At 35.5% G+C, this 20350-nt stretch overlaps 3 protein-coding genes across 10 annotated transcripts in view; 2 read left to right on the top strand and 1 right to left on the bottom strand.

The window, feature by feature from the left end:
- Positions 1-20350, bottom strand: part of LOC124879176 (collagen alpha-1(XIV) chain-like) — a 262372-nt gene that overhangs the window by 23998 nt on the left and 218024 nt on the right. The gene's annotated exons all lie outside the window — the stretch shown is intronic.
- LOC124879178 (CD209 antigen-like protein A) lies at positions 7855-19848 on the top strand. Its single transcript, XM_047383607.1, has 7 exons — positions 7855-8169; positions 9177-9287; positions 15309-15368; positions 15466-15564; positions 15795-15937; positions 18020-18138; positions 19395-19848. The coding sequence occupies exons 1-7, from the start codon at positions 8007-8009 to the stop codon at positions 19516-19518; spliced, it is 819 nt and encodes a 272-aa protein (XP_047239563.1). The 5' UTR covers positions 7855-8006; the 3' UTR covers positions 19519-19848.
- LOC124879177 (CD209 antigen-like protein E) overlaps positions 10627-20350 on the top strand; it is a 69964-nt gene continuing 60240 nt past the window's right edge. The window contains exon 1 of one of the 3 annotated variants that reach the window (XM_047383597.1): positions 10627-11409. In XM_047383597.1, the coding sequence (XP_047239553.1) occupies positions 11400-11409 (10 nt within the window). In that variant the 5' untranslated portion in view covers positions 10627-11399. The remainder of the gene's footprint in view (positions 11410-20350) is intronic. The other 2 variants (XM_047383604.1, XM_047383598.1) reach the window with 2 other exon arrangements.

Genomic DNA, 20350 nt, shown 5'->3' with positions numbered 1-20350 from the left:
TGGTCTTTCTGGCCCAATACCTGCTTTTTTTGGGACCTACTCAGTAGCAGGTATGATCAGGGCAGAGTAGGGACTACATGTGTTGTGAACAAACTGCTGTTCACTGATTGGCCATGGGTTCAGGAGAAAGAAGAAGGTTTTTGAACAGTTAGTGCAGGGAAAAGTTAATAAAACTTAAGGGACTACAATGGTTGGCAGGTTAAACCGAAATCTAATTTGACTAATTCTTGATGGGTGAAAAAAAAGAATAAGAACACATCAGCTTTCTGAGTTACATGCAGGCGGGGCACGCTGTATTTAATAACTCCTTTAATCAACTTTTCACACATAAAACAAGCTGTTCAGATGCACATATTTCCCCCAAAAGACACAAAACAACACCACCATGAAACAGCTTGTTTGGTTAAAAAATTTATGAACGAGCTTTAAGCAAACCAGCGTCTGCAGGAGGAGGGAGCAGACAGAGAGCCGCTGCCCGTAATCAGACTGCCTGCAACAGGTAAAACAGGAGGAAGCCCCCGCTTAATCCGCTGACGAATTTCCAACTTTTTTTGTATGAACTTCATGAAGACTAACATCTAAACACCATCTGTGTCTTCATCATTCACAAGGGAACACAACATCGAGTAATTACAGACAACCTGAAACATGTGAACAAAAATAACAGGAAGCATAGTAAAGACATGCCATGAGCCTGTTGGTCAAAGCAGAACACGAGCGGAGTTCCCCCATGTGTTCACTGTAAATACTCCTAATCAATCTGACACAGTAGAGAAGAACCGTAACATATCACAAACCATTAACAGAGTAACATTTACAAATGTCCCTGTGGTTTGGTTTATGTTGGATAAACTAAAAGAGCTCTAAAGAACAATATCACAGCATAAGACTGCCGCATGCATGCAAAATATGGAGGAGGTGATATAATCAAGCTCTTACTTCACAGAAAGGCTCACTGAATATATACTCTTAACACAGTAGAACCCTTTGGTATTAACAAACAACTAAACATGTCATGTTGGTTCTAATGTATATTTGCTAGATATATTTCTACTAATATCTGCCATATGGTTGTACTGCTAAACGGTTTTACCTCCCAAAGTCCCCGTTGTTCTGCTGCTCTTATTTGTTCCTCTTATTAATGCTGCCCTGGCTCAGCCTGTCAGTTTAGACTAATAATTCAGAACTGGTACATGCTGGGACTGTAGACATAGTTCAGAAAGGTTAGATGGTAAAAGCGTGGTGCATGCTGGCTTTGTTTTATTATGTTATTTTCTACTGAGCACTGCAAACCTGATTTCCATTTGCTTCTGTGCACACATGCTTTGAGATTTTAAATATAGTGCCAGTTGTTCCCTCTCTTAGTTGATACTGTGCATCTAAAAACACTTTGTATAAATAACTTAAAGTGTTCTGCATTTTAATCAACCACAGCAGCTAAGCTTCTTTAGGTTTATTTCCTGTATTAAAAAGGTTGCCAGGAAGGATGTTACCATAGTGATAAAAGACGATGATAACGGAACAAATTAGCAATACAAAACGTTGCTGTTATCTTTGATCATTGTGATTCGAGTCAGACATAGAAAGCAATTTTAAAGCATCTAATGTTTACAGCATATAAAATACTCATATTTAGATACTCGTCTCTTTCAAGTTGACGTTTTGTTCCTAACAAGTTTTGGTGTGTTTATTTAAATCAAAACAAACTATATTTTAACTGTTAAACAAAAGACGTAAAATGACAGATCTCAATGAAAATTATAAAAAAAAAAAAACTATAAATTGCTGTGAATTACTTGTGCTATGGAGTTCTTGATAAACAACAGCTAAAAATGTTTTACCCACAGTAGAGGTTATTTTTAATGTACAGTGATAAAACCCTGCCTCTGTACCACAGCAGCCTCAGCCCTTCCTGCTAAATCCTGTTTAGCACAAATAAACAAACCAATTCAGCAATATCGTTGCTAGCATATTTATGATTCTGTCAGTTTCTGTTCATGTTATGTCTTTCAGCTTTTACACTTTTATATTATCATTAAATACAGCTCATCTTTTTACAGAAATGTGCATGTCTCATCCGATGTTAAATGTTTTTCAAGACAGCTTTAAAGAGTAGTACAGAAAATAAGAGGTTTATTTACCACACATTAATGTACAAATGTTCTTCTTACTAACACTAAGGATGACAAACTAAATTCTATGTGACATTTAAGTATAAAAGTAACAATGCAACCAAAGAGGCATCAGAAATGAATACTTGTTTTATTCATTCTATAAATAGCCAATACAATTATTCTAACAACTCTAATCCCCCTATTTTGCCCTCATAAGAGATGACAAGTTCCAAAAAAACATTAAAGCCTATGATATTCTGAAATAATCAGAATCACAAAAAAACAAAAACAAAAAAAGAGAAAATAAACAGATGGAAATGTATACGTACATAAGGGATGCATATAATATTCAAACTGCTTAAAAGGCATTAATTCATCTGATTCTAGCTAATGTCAACTAAAGAAAGCAAAAATATTTTCCAAGTGCTTTTGAAAACCCAGGTGTATATGCTGAAGTATAAATCTGGTAAATACTACAGATGCACTGCTAGGAAAAGCAAGTGTGTAGCATCAGAAATCTTAAAGAAATGCTCTTATCTTTGAAAATTACTCATTTCTCTTCTCAAAGTTTTTTAATTGCTTGAAGTCTCTTGCCGTACATCCAGGTTCTACACTGATGTAACTTTGAATTTACTTATATTAGGTATTTTATGTTCAAACAGAAAATATATGTAGCACAGATGTTGAGGCCCTGAACGCTGATAGTCTAGTGCTGCCTGCTGATCAGAGTCGGACCCAGCATATACAAAGATATCAGCTATGGTTTAATTTATTTCTTTTTTCAAATACACATCTTAAAACCAGAAGAAAACCAAGACAAGGAAAAAGAAAGATGACCTGCGACTGAGACTAAGCTTTCTGACACTCGGCAGCACATTTCTCTCTAGAATCCCTTGATAGTCTTGAGATTTCATTATACGTTGCACAGATTCAAGACACCCTGTGCCAGATGCAACAAAGCAGCCCCAGGACATAACAGAGCCTCCTCCATGTTTCACAGTATGGACAGTGTTCTTTTCTTCAAATGCTTCATTTTAACATCTGCAAACATAGAGCTGATGTGCCTTGCCAAAATGTTCAGTTTTTGTCTCATCTGTCCATAAGACATTCTCCCAGAAACTTTGTGGCTTGTCAACATGTAGTTTGGCAAATTCCAGTCTGGCTTTTTCATGATTTGTTTTCAACAATGATGTTCTCCTTGGTTGTCTCCTATTAAGTCCACTTTGCCTCAAACAACATCGAATGGTGCGATCTGACACTGATGTTCCTTGAGCTTGAAGTTCACCTTTAATCTTTTTAGAAGTTTTTCTGGGCTCTTTTGTTACTGTTCGTATTATCCGTCTCTTTGTTTTGTCATCAAGTTTCCTCCTGCAGCCACGTCCAGGGAGGTTGGCTACAGTCCCATGGATCTTAAATTTCTGAATAATATGTGCAACTAGTCACAGGAACATGAAGCTGCTTGGAGATGGTCTTATAACCTTTACCTTTAACATTCTTGTCTATAATTTTCTTTCTAATCTCCTGAGACAACTCTTTCCATCACTTCCTCTGGTCCATGTTGAGTGTGGTACACACCATGTTACCAAACAGCACAGTGACTACCTGTAGCCCTATATATAGGCCCACTGACTGATTACAAGAATTTAGACACCTGTGATGCTTATTATTTATTTTTTTAAATAATTCTATTGAAGCATGTGTGAAAATCAATGTCTGACTTTCATTTGTTCACTTTCATAGAATTTGTATTCATTATTACCTTTGTCAGATTCAAGTTATGTCTGTGACCATTGTAGGTTTTTCTTTCATTAACTGAGTGGTACCAACAATTTTGTCCACGTGTGTATATTAACAAAATTAAAGGTTTCTGAGTGTGAGTAAATAGATTCTGGATCATAAAGTAAAAACCACAACATTCTTAAGATGTCCCACATTTAAGCTTGGAACTAAATGGCATACTATATAGGTAAAAACTTAGTTTAGCTTGTAATAGCTAACAGCTCAACAGACACTAATAAGAAGCAAATGTCATAACAAAGCTTTTAGAACAAACTTTTGCTTATCTATGCAGTAAAGAGTCTTCAGATTTAAAGTAACTGATGCGTTGTTGAATTTGTGAGTGGGTGAGTGAGAGGTGGCCTAAAAAAACCAACCAAACCACATCATCTGCAAAAAGCAAAGATGAGATGAGATGGGAGGAATGGCTGAACAGAAACTAACACACAGAGACCAGAAAGCTGTAAAAAAAAAAAAACACTAAGCAGAACATAACTAAAACCGAAAAGGATACAAACTTAGACACAGAACAGTAAAATAAAAAGAAAATGGAACACAGAACAAAATGAAAGCAAACAACCAAAATAAAACAAGTTTTACATGTTTTATTTTGGTAACTGAAAACCTTAACAGTTAATTGGAGACATAATATAAATAACAGAATAACCACAAAATGTTTGAAACACACACACTCATTCATACACCTAAGGGCAATTTAGAGTGACCAATTAACCATAGACTGCTGGAGATAGGCACCAGCTCCCCCGCGACCCACTATGGAATAAGCGGTAGAAAATGACTGACTGACTGACTGTTTGAAACAATAACAAACATATTAACTGTGGAAAAATGCTAAATGTGAAAATATACCATATAGAAACCAAGCTCCAATACTGACATTTCAAAGCCTTTCACAAAGCTTTTCTTTAGACTAATAAAGTGTGTATATAAAAGTAATCATCTATAAATACCTACTAGTCATGCAGAAAATCAACACCTGTTCCCATATACACACAACCTTCAATGAAACAAAGAAACCCCTTTAAAAGTTTAGGTAGGGCATTTAGTAAAACTTTATTTTAAGGATCACAAATCCAACATTAACCAGCTGGCTATTGTTAGGCATGTTAGTGGCATGTTAAAACTTCATTAGTTATTATCACGGTGGCACAGTGGGTGGCACTGTTGCCTTGCAGCAAGAAGGTCCTGGGTTTGATTCCCGGCCGGGGGTCTTTCTGCATGGAGTTTGCATATTCTCCCCGTGCATGCGTGGGTTCTCACCGGGTACTTGGGCTTCCTCCCACAGTCCAAAGACATGCCTGTTAGGTTAATTGGTCTATCTCAATTGCCCTTAGGTGTATGAGTGTGTGCATGGTCTGGTGTCCAGGGTGTACCCCGCCTCCTGGCCATAGACTGCTGGAGATAGGCACCAGCTCCCCCGTGACCCACTATGGAATAAAATAGATGGTAGAAAATGACTGACTGACTGACTAGTTATTAACAAGTCCTTTCCATAAATTCTTCTTGTAAATGACCCGCTTTTACAGGTAACAAGTTGCGAGCTTTTGAAAACCACTTTGCTAATTATGGTCTGATCATAGCAAGAAAGAGGTTTTTCCATATTCACCTCCTTCTTAATAATCTCTGCTCTTGTAGCTTTCTTTGTAGCGTTTGACAGATCAGATTAAAAAAAGGGCCAGAAGGCTGTGGACAGCAAGACGAAGTAATTTGAATAAGTAGGAGGACATGTGAGGTAACAGTACCTAATAGCTTGCTATACTGGTCATATATGAAAACAAGGCCGGCATACAACGATTGATGATATTAGTTAGCTTTTATCTTACGTATGCTTTGACTTGTGTATCTAAGTTCTCTCCATAAAATATGCAATAGCTGGTCTGAGGAGCCACAGACCTGCCCCCTATGACTCAAGAAAGACCTGTGATCTGAGCCACAGACACCCAAAGACCCCCAGAGCAAACCCTCCAAAGGAGATCAGAGGAGAGCCCCCAGGGGAACCACTCAGCAGCCACAGTGCACAGTGCAGAAGCCTCAGGGAACAGTGATGAGCCAAAAGGGCCCGCTGGCAGCTGTCTACACTTGGAGCAGATCCAGCAATGGACCCAGAGAGCCAAGACCCCGCCCATCATCCCCAAGCAGAGGCCCAACAAAGCCAGGGGGAGCCAGGCCCCGGGCAAGCAGCAACTGGGAGTGAGCTAGCACACACCGAAGCACCCAGTTTCAGAAATCGAAAACCACCAATAAATCAGTGGGCAGAGCAACCAGCCACCAACATGAAGTGTGGTGGGGAGGAAACACAATATCTTCTATTTGTACTTCCTAAAACGTTTATTATTAACTCTTCATCTTTTTCTTTTTTTTAGAAATGTCCTCATCCAAGCAAATACAAATGCTATACTGGGTCGGACTTTGGTGGTGTATGAAATGTTCAAATGTTTTGTGTATCTTTGGTCACGATATAACATTTGAACAATTTTTACACCTGTTATGAAAAAAGGACAGAAATATGACACATATGGAAATAGTCAATAACTCGCCTAAAGGTTGACTAGAGGAGGCAGAGTATTGAGGTGAACTCAGCCCAGAGTTCAACATGACAGTATAATGGCCTCCTGTGAAGAAAGTAAATAGTAAGGAAAATTACAGCAGCAGTAGCTCAGAATATTGTGAGAACATCTGACAAGGAGAGATGAGAAGAAAGCTAATGCTGTTGTCAGGACTTACCCAGGTGTGCAGCTGTGCATCTATGGGGTACGACACTAAAAGTATTCCCTCCTTGTTGACTAAAAAGCTGGTCAGTGCAGAGCGATTTAGACGGTATGTGGGTGAATAGTTGTAATTTTGGTTATTAAGTGAGATTTTCTGGGGGTGGTTTAATGTTTAGGGAATTTGTTATAATTTGCATTGATTAATGACCTTTCATGATGCATGTTTATGTGAACAAACAGCATGGAGTCTCCAAGAGTAGCTATTACAGTGGTGCTCCTAAAATCTGTCCTTTAAGACTACAAATCTAATAAGAATGAGCAGAGAATTATTATTGTGTCCTTAACTGTTTATCAGCTGAATAGTAACAGTAACAGTCTTGTTTTATTACATATGGAATGAATCCTAATCATGGTAATATGGGCTTATAGTTTTCATTGGTAACATAAAGTAATGAAGTAATGGATTTACAAAATATCTATTTATTTAAATAGAAAAGGAAAACAAAAACTATTAATATAAAATTTGGAGGCCCCAAAAACCTAGAGGACCCAGGACCTCCTCCTCTAAGCATTTGCTGCAGTTAGGCAAATGCTTTATTATAGTGAAAATGTTTTTAATTTGACATATTTTATGTTTAACAAGCCAAACAATTTCTGTGACTTTGTCATTTGTTTAATTTGTTTTCAGACTCATGAGATCAGTTAGCCTTTTCTAATAGGCCTGTGAATAAATAAATAAAGGTAGAACTTAGGCAGAATTAAAAAGCAAATTACAAAACTACAAAGTCTTCTAAAAAGGCTCACATACATTAAGTTAATCTGAGTTCTAAGTAAACAAGGCTATTAATAAGTCATTTATTTGGATGGTATGATAAAAATGACAAGATGGTTTATTTGTCAACGTTTTATTTTCACTGATGAGAGGTGAGAGGAAAATACCTAAACATAAAACTTGCAAAGTACCATTTCCTGTTGAAAAATGCTAATCTGTAGCACATGTGTTTGTGGTTATCTCAATCATAGATCAATACACAGAAAAGATGAAATATATATTAAAAAATCTATTTTCAAAAAAGGTCTATTAAGGTTAGGAAGTTCTGATATGTTGATATGTGCATTGTTTAAAAAACTGCTAAAGATAATCATAAATTTATGGTATGAGTTTCTCATGCGGTTAGGCTGACGGCTTAACCGTGTGTGTCTCTTTAAGGCTTGCCACTTCCTTAAATCTTTCTTCTGAAACCAGAAGGAAAGAATGGTCAAACACAACAGCAGTGAAAGCAGTTCTGAAAACCAGCTTTTGATGCTGCATGGCAAAGAAGTCTAGACTTGTACTTCACAAAATCTAGAAACAGAAAAATCAAGTCCAATATTTGGCTGTATCAGGATGTCCTTAGATATTTACTCCAAAGTAGATTCAACCCGGAAGGTGAGATATGCCAAAAAAGAGCAAGTGGACAGAACAGAATGGGAGGAGAGGGAGGTAAATATCTACGAGTCTGCTGAAAATGTTGCTGACAGCTACAAAGGTTCTCAACTACAGGAACAAGGTAAGTAAATCACAGGAGATCAACTTTTTTTCTGACTTATTTGAATGAGATCCTGAATGCTGCAGTTATCTTTAAGCACTAAAGCAGAAAACTTAGCCCACCTTCCCTGTTGTTGAACTTCCAGATTATGTGCATCAATTGCTTATTGCTTTTAGGTGTGTTGAGGTCTAGATTGATCTACAGAAGAGACAGAGCCACAGCCGTCACAGAGCTGATCAACTGCCCTTGCACAAGTTCATCACAAAAGGTTTTCAGATGATCAAAAAAGTTACTTTGTTTCGGTAATTTAACTTAAAAAGTGAAGCTGATATCAGAGCGCTGTATCCACACATGTTAATGGGGAGCTGAGAGGGATGAAAAACTGTGGTGGAAAAAGGTGCAGCAGCAACAGGGATACCTGTGTCACTGGACTGCGGCTGGACTCAATGGTTCAAGAGCCAGCACCTACAGACATATCCAGGACATGGACTCCATCCACCATGTTCAATGTGTTGAGCCATTCATGAAGCAGGGACAAGTTTAGAAGCATCTTACCTGGGTTAAGGAGAACAAGGACTGGACTGTTGCTGAGTGGTCCAACGTCTCTTTTCAGATGGAGGTACATTTTGTATTTAATTTGTAAAGGAATGTCTCAGAATCTGGAAGAAGAGTGGAGAGGTACAGAATCCAAGATGTTTGAGGTCCAATCTGAAGTTTGAAGAGTCGGTGATAATTTGAGGAACCATCTGCTGGTGGTAATTCACTGTACCTATTGAGTCCTAAATACGCAGGGTTGTCTATCAGGAAGTTTTCCAGCACTTCATGCTTCCATCTACTTCCACTGAAAAGCTTCACGGAGATACTGATTTTATTTTCCATCGGGACAAACTATAATTTTAAAATGAACAGAAATAAAAACTTATTTCAAGGTGTTATTTAAGCCTGATATATTAATGTGAGAACCTGATCTTTGTTTACACCGTGATCAATTTCAAGATTGTTTTTCTCTCTAATCTTTTCTTCTGCAGGCCAACAGGTGCCACCTGCAGCCAAGAAAAGTCCTGCCAGAAGTACAAAACTGTGCATAATGTTGCTGTGGATTTGGATGATAGCTACAAGCATCGCCCTGACCGTATATTGTAAGAGAAAAATGCAACACATCAATACAGAATGAATTTTGGTCAAAATATGGTCAAATGCTACTTGCTTTATAATTAATCAGTCAACATGAGACTACAGCTGTCAGCAAGGTATCTTAGGCTGAACTGAAGCTGGCTTGCAGCTAAAATTTTGCATCAACAACAAATGAACATAAAGTTATCCAGCCAGAACATACTAACATTATTCATCACACAGACTGTAAAACTAACCATTTTACATCTGTAAAACCATTAAAAAGCTTTGAGACAATTTACAGGCTTACATAAAAATTCTGAATTTCTAAATTTTTTTATTCAGTTGTTTTAGATCAAATTGGTTTAAATGTTTTCAGAGATAAAAAAAAAAAAGCGATACAGAATTTCCACAATATAAGCAATTCTAGGCCTCCTCCGCACTGGATTAAGACTGAACTATAACAACAAAAATCTGCCAGAACATCCGTGGTCTCTGCAGGATCTTCAAGAATGCAGTAAGCATTGAACAGGCAGCACAGTAATCCCTTGTATCTGCACATGATCAGTTAGTGCTTTGGTTGTGCAAGAAGGATCCAACAAAGCTGATGAAACAATCAAACTTGTGTCATTTGCCCACTTCCACACAGACATTAGTATCCACTGTGCTTCCTGCTAAATATCACTGCTACCTATTTTCTCTTCCTCTGAAAGAGACAAGTGGATAGTGGACGTACAGAAACCAATAGAGAAATTTTGCAGATTATTTTGGAAACATATTCAGGCAGGTGTTATATCTGTGGCAATGGCATTGTGATAGAATAGCCCGAAAAGCAGAGGTTAAAAACCTTTATGGTGGGTACTAATCACAGAGTAGTGTCATGATTGTTCTCACTAAAATAAGGTTTTTTAAATGTATTGCGATACAGCCACATTTAAGTGGTAGCAGAGGCTGTGGAGACACTAGTGCAGTTTTCTGCAATCTAGTGACATCCTTCCTCTGAAAACTGAATTTTTCTGACAGTGCAACATATTCTGAGACTCACAAAAGTAATCGGACATTAACGTTAACAGCTTTTTTAACCACACTTGTTGCATTTGTATATAAAGCCCAGCTTGTATCTCCATATATAACAACTTAAAAAAACAAGAACTAGCTCAAGCTTCATGGTTTAGATGTGAGTATATTTTATTTTTAGTCAGCTTACATTTAGATTTATGGGCTCTTGTAAAATAGTCTGCTAATGAAAAGGTTTTTTTTTTTAATTATTAAAAGGTTTCTTTAGTTTACAGCATTTTTCATAACTGCCTAAAACTTTTGCACAGTACTGTAAATGGAAATGAAAGAAACTTTTTGTTTAAGTTTTCCTGTTTTTTATTCATCCGTGTTGCATAATCTGTGGGTGAGGCTAACAAATAAATAAGGATGTAAATAATGACCTTCAGGTTTATCAGCAACTAATTGTTATTACATTGGGATTGGCCATTATGTTTTCATAAATCACACGGTGAGCTTCTTCTATGATTATTGATAACCTAAAAAAGCATTAATTAACCAAACATGTTTGATACATAAAATAAACAAAGCCCAAATGTCTTGATGAGATCTAAACATTAAAGAGAAGTTACCAGTTTATTCTTACAAGGCATTAGAGAACAGTTTAGCAGCTAATGTGTGAAGTCCTTTTTTTAAATAGACATGTTAATGTGTGGTGTACTTGTTAGGGCCTTGAGTTTCAAAAGAAAATATTTCCATCACAAACAAGCTGTTTTACTTTTGCAAGAAACTACTTTATGTTAATGTGTGACTAAGTAGGTACTTTTGTTATGTCGCATTAGTATTTAATATAACACATTTCTATTTTACTTATTTACAGTGTTTATATGTAATGAAATAAAAGACTAAATATGCAATAAAAAAAAAAGACTTTAGAGACGCCTGTTTCTTTAAGGACTGGCGTTCCGGTTCAGTCTCTCTACTTCCTTTAAGTTTTTTTGCTGAAAGCAGAACGAAGGCTGGGCAAGAAAACTGGCACCAACATCACTTCTATATATTAAGTTTAGTCTTCAGAGTAAAATCAGTTTACTGAGTGGAGACAGTTAAGTTGAGCTTCTCTTCAGCTGTTTTATATATCCAGGATGTCCTTAGATATTAAGTCCACAACAGATTTCTTTCAAAGAGTGAGATACAGCATAACAAAGCAGGGAGACACAGCAGAGTGGGAGAAGAAGAAGGTTTATATCTACAACTACATAAATGACATGATGGATGATTCTCAGGTAGAAGGAGGTAAGTAAAGTAGATGAGATAAAGACGACATATATTTATTTTAAATATTATGAATTTATGTGTTGAACTAAAGTAAATTATTCTCTCTTAACTTTGCTTCTATAGTTAAACAGACTGAAAGTCAATCTGCAGCCAACAAAGCGTCTGTTAGATGTGCAACACTGAGCAGAAGACTGCTGTACATACTGATATTAGCTGGGATCATCAGCCTGACCATATACTGTAAGATAAAATATAATGCCTCAAAACTCAGATTCTCAGTGTTTTCTAATCGTGATCCAGAGGAATGTATATATAAAGATGTAATAATAAACTTTTTACCAGAGAGAGAAATAACACACATTCAACTGAAATTCTATGTTTGGCATCACTTTAAATATTTTAAGACAGAAGAGGGTTTACAGAAATTTATGAACTTCTTTAAAATTAACAGGCAGTTGAATTATAAAAACAATTATAGTAATTAGAATGTTAAATGCTGTAGGTTTTACTAAGTAGATATCTTCCCCTCCTCTAAACATTTATTTTCATATCTTGTTGAGTTTGTTTAAGGAGCATCTCTGAAACTCTTATGTCTAACCTTGAATTGTTAAACCAGCCTGATTTCTGCCAAAACTGTCCAATAGTAAACTGTGACATTATTCAGCAGCCTTAATCAATAAACTATATAAATAAGTATGAAGAAGTCAAAAACACCACAGAATGGCTAAATGATGGAAAAACACGAGTTAAATTATTGTTTTAGTTTAGTTTTGTAAAGCTTGTTCTCCTCAATTTACATAGAGTCCGTCTCCACTCCGCTCCAGTCCATCACGGTAACTCCGCAGTAGGGATGGGTACCTTTCACATTTGAACTGATACGGTACTAATGCCAGGTACCTGGGAATCGGTATCAGTACTCAAGGATGGCAGTTTTCAGTACTTGGGTGTTTGTTCATGAGTTAATACATTTTTAATAATAACATCAAAGAAATTTTCAGTTTAACATATTTCTTTCTTAATATATAAACTTTAATGAATATATCAAAACAACATCCAACTGTATTGTAACATCGCAGTTGAACTGTAGAGCACATCACCCCAGTTCTAAAGTCCTTACACTGACTTCCTGCATCTAAGAGAATAGATAGTTCTGGTCTAGTCCCCAATAGTGATATAGTTTTCTTTATTAGCTTATTGAGCTTTGTGAAGTCCATGGCTCTGATGCTTTTACCTCAACAGATGATGGAAGAAGAGATTTCCCTCCTAACAACAGACTTATAGAAGATATGCAGCATCTTGCTGCAAACAATGAAAGACCTAAGCTACCTCAAGAACTACAGTCTGCTCTGTTCCTTCTTGTAGACAGCTTTACTGTTGTGTCTCCACTGCAGTCTGTTGTCAGGTGAACACCGGGGTATTTATACTTACCCACCACCTCTACTGCTTCTTTCATTATGAAAATAGTGTTTGGATTTTCCTGTTTCTCTTGAGATCAGCTATCATCTCCTTTGTTTTATTCTTGTTAAAGATGAGATGATTGTTTCCACACCATGTCACTAAGCGTTCCACCAGCTCTCTTTACTAAGCTTCTTGTCCATCTCTGATCCACCCCACGACTGCAGAATCATCCGAGTATTTCTGCAGATGACAGGAGTCTGTTTTGTACTGGAAGTCTGAGGTGTACAGAGTGAAAACGAATGGTGAGAGTACAGTTCTCTGCTGACTACCTGGTTAGACACACGACCCTTCAGTCTCACAGGCTGTGGTCTGTTGGTCAGGTAGTCTTTGATCCAGGAGATCAGGCCTCCACCTGAGTGTTCTGGAGTATCTGACAAACCACATCAGGTTGAATTGTGTTAAATGCACTGAAGAAATCAAAGAACATGATCTTCACTGTGCTGCTGGCTTTGTCCAGATGACAGCGGGTTTGTTGAAGAAAGGTGTATGACTGTATCTTCAAGTCATACTCCATGGTGATGAGCAAACTGAAGGAGGTCCTTATAGTTGCTTGTTTACTCACTCAGGAGAGCTAACAAGAGTCTCTCTAGGACCTTCATGATGTGGGATGTCAGGGCAACAAGTCTATAGTCACTGAGGACTGATGAGTGAGTTTTCTTTGGTACCGGTACAAGACAGGAGGTCTTCCAAAACACTGGAACCTTCTTCTGAGGCCAGGCTAAGGTTGAAGAGGTGCTGCTGAAACCCACTGAGCTTCTCTGCACAGGCCTTCAGGTCTCTGGAGCTTATACCATCTGGACCTGCTACCTTGTTCTGGTTCAGTCTCTCCAGCTGTTTGTTCACCTGACTTCTAGAGACAGACAGGCATGAGGGGGAGGCAAAGAACACCAGCATCTCCTGATTTGGTTGAAGACAAACATGTAGAAGCAGAAGGGACCAGGGCTGAGGTGGAAGGTGACTGGAAAGCTGTGGGTGCAAACGGGGGTGGGAGGTCTGTTTGGCTGTAGGCAGGAGGAGGAGGATGCTGAGATTGTTCCTGAACTTTTTCCTTCTCATATATAAAGCCCTTAATAATGAAACTCCATCATACACAAGAGATATGATTGTTCCATATGTTCCTAACTGAGCACTTTGTTCTCAGACTGCAGGTTTACTGGTGGTTCCTAGTTTCTAACAGTAGAATAGGAGGCAGATCTTCTAGTTATAAGGCTCAGGTTTAGGTGAGAATATATTGCATTTTCAGTCAGCTTACATTAATATTTATTGGCTCTTGTTAAAAATTCTGCTAATGAAGAAGTTTTTCTTCTTTTGTCTAAGTCTGTACTGCACAAATTTAAAGATAATGTTAAACAAACAGATTGAAATCACATTGGAGCAGAAGGCATTTTGTATTTAAACTACTAATGTGTGAATCTTTAATATATGCTGTTTTCTGCAGAGCATTTCATCAGCTTTAGTGAAAGAGAAGAACATGTCCAGCGAATAGAAACAGAAAGATTTGTTGCACCTCTAGAATTTGCATTATAGCTAGTTTTTCTTCTTTTTTTAGAAGCTAAAAATAATAAGCAGTGTTAAGAGTTAAATTAAATATCATGTCTGCAATGCTCACAGAGAAGCAGTATAAATAAATCAACATGATACAAATATTTAACAACTGATATAAAGTTAAGCTGCACAGGATCAACTTTTCTCTAAGTCTGTATTGCACAAATGTAAAGATAATGTTAAACAAACTGTTTGAAATCACATTGGGGCAGAAAGTCATTTGTATTTAAACTACTAGAGTGTGAATCTTTAATATATGCTGTTGTCTGCGGTGCATTTTATCAGCTTTAGTGGAGAATGCAGAAATATACATTCACAGTGTTTTACATACATTCTAATTTAATTCTAGTAATAAATCCATGTAGTGAATTTCAGTCTAATATTCTAATTATTAAAAATGTTTCTATCTATGGAAACTCAGCTGATTGCATCGAGTCACCGACTTGCAGCAATCCTTCTTCCTGAATAAAAACTTAGTGACAGTGAAAAGTTTATTTCAATGAATTGTTATAACAGACACTCCCTGATTTTACTAAAGTTAAACTGCTTTACATTTTTATATCTCCCTTTGACCATATTTTAACATTTGACACTATTAGTTAGTAAGATATTTACTTTTACTTGTTACTTTTTTTTCTTGATCAATGACTTATTAAAACACTGGAAATTCACCTTAATCATCAGCTGGGAACAAGATTGGTAATATTCATGGTAATATTCATAATTTATTTCTGTTGATTTAACATAAGGATTCTGTGCCATTGATCCAATAGTCACTTTGGAAATACAGAAAGTGAACAACAGCTACGACCATCAACACCAGATACTTTCAGGTAAGACTCATTTCATAAATAACCACATAATAAAACATTCAGTGATTTTAATATTTTTCCTTCCCTTACACCAACTGATGGTATTTATCATAAATGGCAGCCAACAACAATCAGCTACAGGACAGCTATAACATACTCAGCAAAAATCACAACCAGTTAACAGAGGAAGTAAACAGACTAAAAGAAAAGGTTGAAGGTAAGACATAAAAATAAAACTACAAATTAAAATCACCCAGAATTGTGGTTTACATTTTTAACAATCAAATTTGTCTTGTTCTTAGGAATATAAAACACTACAAAAAAGACAGGATTAGTTGGGAATTATCTAAAGAACGAAACGTCTATGTTGTTGAAATATTTTTTAACGAATGTAAACTAATGCAAAACAACATTACATGTTTTCTAAAACTCTGATCTTCTATAAAGGAAAGTGGTGTCCTGATGAATGGACGAGATTTGGAAGCAGCTGTTACTTTAAATACAAGGAGACCAAAAGTTGGTCTGAAAGCAGGAAACACTGTCAGGAACAAGGAGCTGATCTGGTGATCATAAACAGTCAAGCTGAACAGGTGGGTCTGTTTGTTAATATCTTTGTGATCTTTGATATAAATTTACCATGTTTGGGTCTGACCTGCTGATATTCTGTGAGCTGTTTTTCTGAATGGGTCGTTTGAACAACTACATTAAAATTCCTAATAAAACATTATCAATATTTATGGATGAATAACATTAATAAGGCACAAAGAAAGGAGGCTACATAAAATCATATATATTAAAATGCGTTTTAACACTGCAGCCACATAAAGCATGAACAAAACATTTTATCTTTTCAATGGTATTTTAAAAAGGTTAATATTATTCAGTTATTGTATTATTAACCTTTTGGACATCAGAGTGAGTTTTAGTCTTCATCTCTGTGTAAAAATCTAACTTTTATAAGTTATCTATTTTCTAAATATTCTATTAAAAATGGTTTTATTCCAGAAGGCAGAGATCCAGACTATAGAAACTTACAGAAAACATGCTCTAGATGGTTTGTGATTTTAAACATGCAGACAATATGTAGCAGTCTGGACTATCTGCTGCGCTCTGCACTTATACACTCTTGATATCTGACAAGGAGATCTGTTCTACATAAAAAGCTTTATACACATAAACCCCATTAACTCAAATTATGTTCATGATGATATCATAATAAACAGTCCAAGTTTTTTCCCAATTGTATCCAAAATGCTAACTTTGGTGCCACAACATTTGACTATTTGAGTTGTTAAATTAAAATAATGAGGAACTAAAACGTCAAAAATTTAAGTTGTGTCATTTTCAGTTAAACGTAAAACCAACAGACTGTTTATGATATATTAGATGTCATGAAAGAAAGAACGCTTTCTCTTAATAAGCATTTTATTTGGGTAACATTTGGTCATTAAAATACAAATAAACCAGAATTTATTACTTTCAGCTGATAACATTTAGTCAGATCAGTGAAGATAATTAGGATCAGGCTTATTTTCAGTTTAATCCCATGGTGATAAGGCCAAGTTCAAACAGAGAGTCTTTTATAATAAAGAAAATGTTTAATTTCAGCTCAACATAGTTGGATAAGTTGTTATTCTTGTTCTTCTGCTTTAACGCTATTTTATTTGGTCTATCTCCATATATGCCTTCCATAGTCCAGTCTGTCTTTTTTCACTTATTTGCCTCTGGTTTGTAATTTGATCATTTCCTCTCTGCAGGATCCTCCAAACTTACTAAGATTTCTTAAAAATGTAATGAGTTTGTAGGTTTTTAGTTGTGATTTTACAAGATTAAACTTAAAAGACTGGCCTACTTCAATTAGCATCCTATTTTTATATTTGTAATATTTTTATTGTCAAAACACATAATTTGTGGAAAAGAGGTTATTAAATACAAATAGCAACATTCAAGGTTCTGTATACAAAAGGTATTAATATACAGTCTTCTGTCTCTTAAAACTAAAACAGCTAAACTAACATCTTCCAGGATTGCTGAAGTTTCAAACACAAACAGTTTTTCTTTGCAAAGCAGCGATGAGCTGTTTTTATGTTGCTCTGCTGACCTGTGATATTTTGGTAGCTGAAATTTTGGGTTTTTCATTTATTATACAATTTGTTGCAGAACTTGGTATAAACAGATCAGACCATTCTTAAACTTTTCTTAAACTTGTCAAATATTCCGATGCATATTTTATACCTTTTTTGATCAATCAAGTCATCATATTCACATCAAAAAGCATTATAATCAGGTGATATAATCATTATAATCAACTTTTTTTCATTATGTCATGCAGTATGTACAGAAAATGACTTTATAAGCTGCACCCACCAAATTAATAGCAGTTAATAAAAACCTGACTAATTAAAAGACCTCTCAGAGACAGAATAAAAGAGACAACAGAGTTACAAAGAAAAGGATGTAAATTCAAAGAAATCTTTTTATTTTGATTGAAATAAGTTACAAAACCACATATTTTTTTGCCATTCTGAAATAAAAGTGTCTATCAAATGACCAAGATCTGCTGTTATAGGCTTTAGATGAATTTTTGTATGACGACACAATCCTACTATTGAATTACATCGACTGAAATGTGGCATTTTAATGAAAATCTTTTTAAATCTCCACTTAACTAGGATTTTGTAAAAAAGCTGAATGGAAATGGAGATTCCTGGATTGGTCTTGAAGGAAAGTGGATAGAAGAGACAAGGACGTATGACTGGAGATGGGTGGATGGATCACCACTGACACAAGCGTGAGTTTAATCTAAAAAATCTACTTAAATATAATCAACTGTTAAAAGGAGGAACAATATTTGTTTGAACTGATATTTGTTGATGGCACCACCATGTTGTCATGGTTACCATGGTCTATTTTTAAAATGAGATGTTTAAGTTTTGTTCTGCACTCCAAAATCGTATCTGTTGCATTAATTAATGATTTAAAATAAACATTAAAATCCCAACCTGTGCTGTCTATAAATGTTACAAACTGAATAATATTTTTTTTAATAAGCAGCAACTTATCTATGAAATCTGTATAATTTGTTCAATAACTATAACTAACATTCAAGAAGTCACAAGTAGAACAATGTGATTTCAGTTAGATGATATTTTCAATTTAGTCTGATTGTTCATCTGCTTTAACTATGATGTATCAGATTTAGATCTAATAATCTGAGTATGACATTTAGAGCTTTGGATAAATTCAAAGAGGAAATTTAGCACCAAACTGTCCTGCTGCTCTAAAGATGTTTTTTCATCCCCAAAGAAAACTATTTAATGCTAACAGAGGTAAACTATCTGGATTCATGATGAAGGAGGAGCATCCATATGGAGAGATGAAGTCATTAGTAAGAAGGTTGAACAAACCAGGAACATCATGGAAAAGAAACAAAAACACAAGTAGAGTCATTCAGGAAGACCAAGAGCAGACAAAACTAAACCAAACCAAATTAAAACAGAGCTAATGTGAGTGATTACTAAATTAAATTAAATAAACCAATAATCTTGCAAAAAAACAAGAAATATATATTGTATACTGAGCAAAGTCAAGATAATTTTAGCAACAATTACCAAATAATGTTGAAAGCGAAGGCAGCCACAGCGCTTAGGTTGTAAATAGGACGATATATACAGGAAGTTACAATAGCTCAGACCATAACAAATACTGCTTTATAAGATGGTTTAAATCATTAAGGTCACTTTATTATCCTTTACTGCCAATCATAACAGCTGAAATGTTTAATATTTGAAAACATTTAAGGTTTTTCAAGTTAAAGCATTTCCAAGAAAAACAGTTAAGAACAGTCAAGTTAAGGACAGAAAAAAACAGGTACAAGTTTACAAGGATGTGCAGAAAAAGAACCTGTAGATAAAATACATCTGCTTTTCACCCAGCCCTACCAGAACATACAAAATAATTTATCATAATTAGCCATAAAACAAGAAAATTATTCTGGAAGATGCCGATAAATCTGTCATGTTTAACAAAGTTTTATTTCTCCAACAGGTTCTGGGGAACAGGATGGCCAAAGTCTAACAATTACTGGTCATATGCAACATACTGCGATGGTGAAGGGAAATGGAAAAACACATATTATTCCGATTACAAGAACTGGATTTGTGAGAAATGAAGAGTCAAACCAGACCAAAATAAACCACAGCATAGACTTACTTTTTAAAAAGTCAGAACTCATTGCTTCAGTTTCCCTCTGAGGTTTATCCAGAGGAACAATATAAGCAAACTATTGATGATACTTTGATTAAATATGTTGTGTGGAGACGTTTCAAACAGACTGTGTATAGTTCTTAGCTCTTAACAATATTTCTTTGGGGTTAAACTTATTATCAGTTTCATATCTGCTTTATCTGACTATTTTACAAGAAAAGTGATTTAACCTGATTTCATATTGACATAAATTCAGTAAAATTAATAATTAAAATAACACATTTTCAGAAATATAGTGTGACTCCTCTGGTTTTACTTCCTGTTTTACCTGTTTAAAGGTGTTTAATATAATATAATATAATATAATATAATATAATATAATATAATATAATATAATATAATATAAATATTGATGAAATAATCTAGAGTTAAATTTAGAGAAAGAGTCCAGAATGGAAGCTAACAGCAGTCCTGGCTGTCTGAGAGTGGTCCATAACAATGAATAGGATCACTATAGCAGCTGAATACGTTCAGTTTATGGCTGAGGGTGAAGCAATAATCACAACAACTGTCCTTAGGATCAGTAGTTTAGCCTTTATACCATTTAGTACGTCGGGCTTCTACCAACATTATACAGTACTGTGCAAAGGTTTTAGGCAGGTGTGAAAATATACTTTAAACAGAAAATTATTTTAGGAATATAAATGATGATTGTTTAGTTTTATTAATGTACAAAATGATAGATGAGTGAACCCAAACATACAGCCAAAGTTATTAAGAACTATCTTCAGCAAGAC

Source organism: Girardinichthys multiradiatus, chromosome 13 (genome assembly GCF_021462225.1).
Source record: "Girardinichthys multiradiatus isolate DD_20200921_A chromosome 13, DD_fGirMul_XY1, whole genome shotgun sequence".
Lineage (NCBI taxonomy): Eukaryota > Metazoa > Chordata > Actinopteri > Cyprinodontiformes > Goodeidae > Girardinichthys > Girardinichthys multiradiatus.
The sequence above is the reverse complement of the archived record's forward strand: the minus strand, read 5'-3'. Positions and strand labels throughout refer to the sequence as shown.

Coding starts and splice junctions, on each gene's coding strand:
- LOC124879178 (XM_047383607.1), top strand. CDS start 8,007: ATGTCCTTAGATATTTACTCCAAAGTAGATTCAACCCGGAAGGTGAGA. Junction 15,369..15,465: donor TCAACACCAGATACTTTCAG/GTAAGACTCATT, acceptor TATCATAAATGG/CAGCCAACAACAATCAGCTA. Junction 18,139..19,394: donor GGATCACCACTGACACAAGC/GTGAGTTTAATC, acceptor TTTCTCCAACAG/GTTCTGGGGAACAGGATGGC.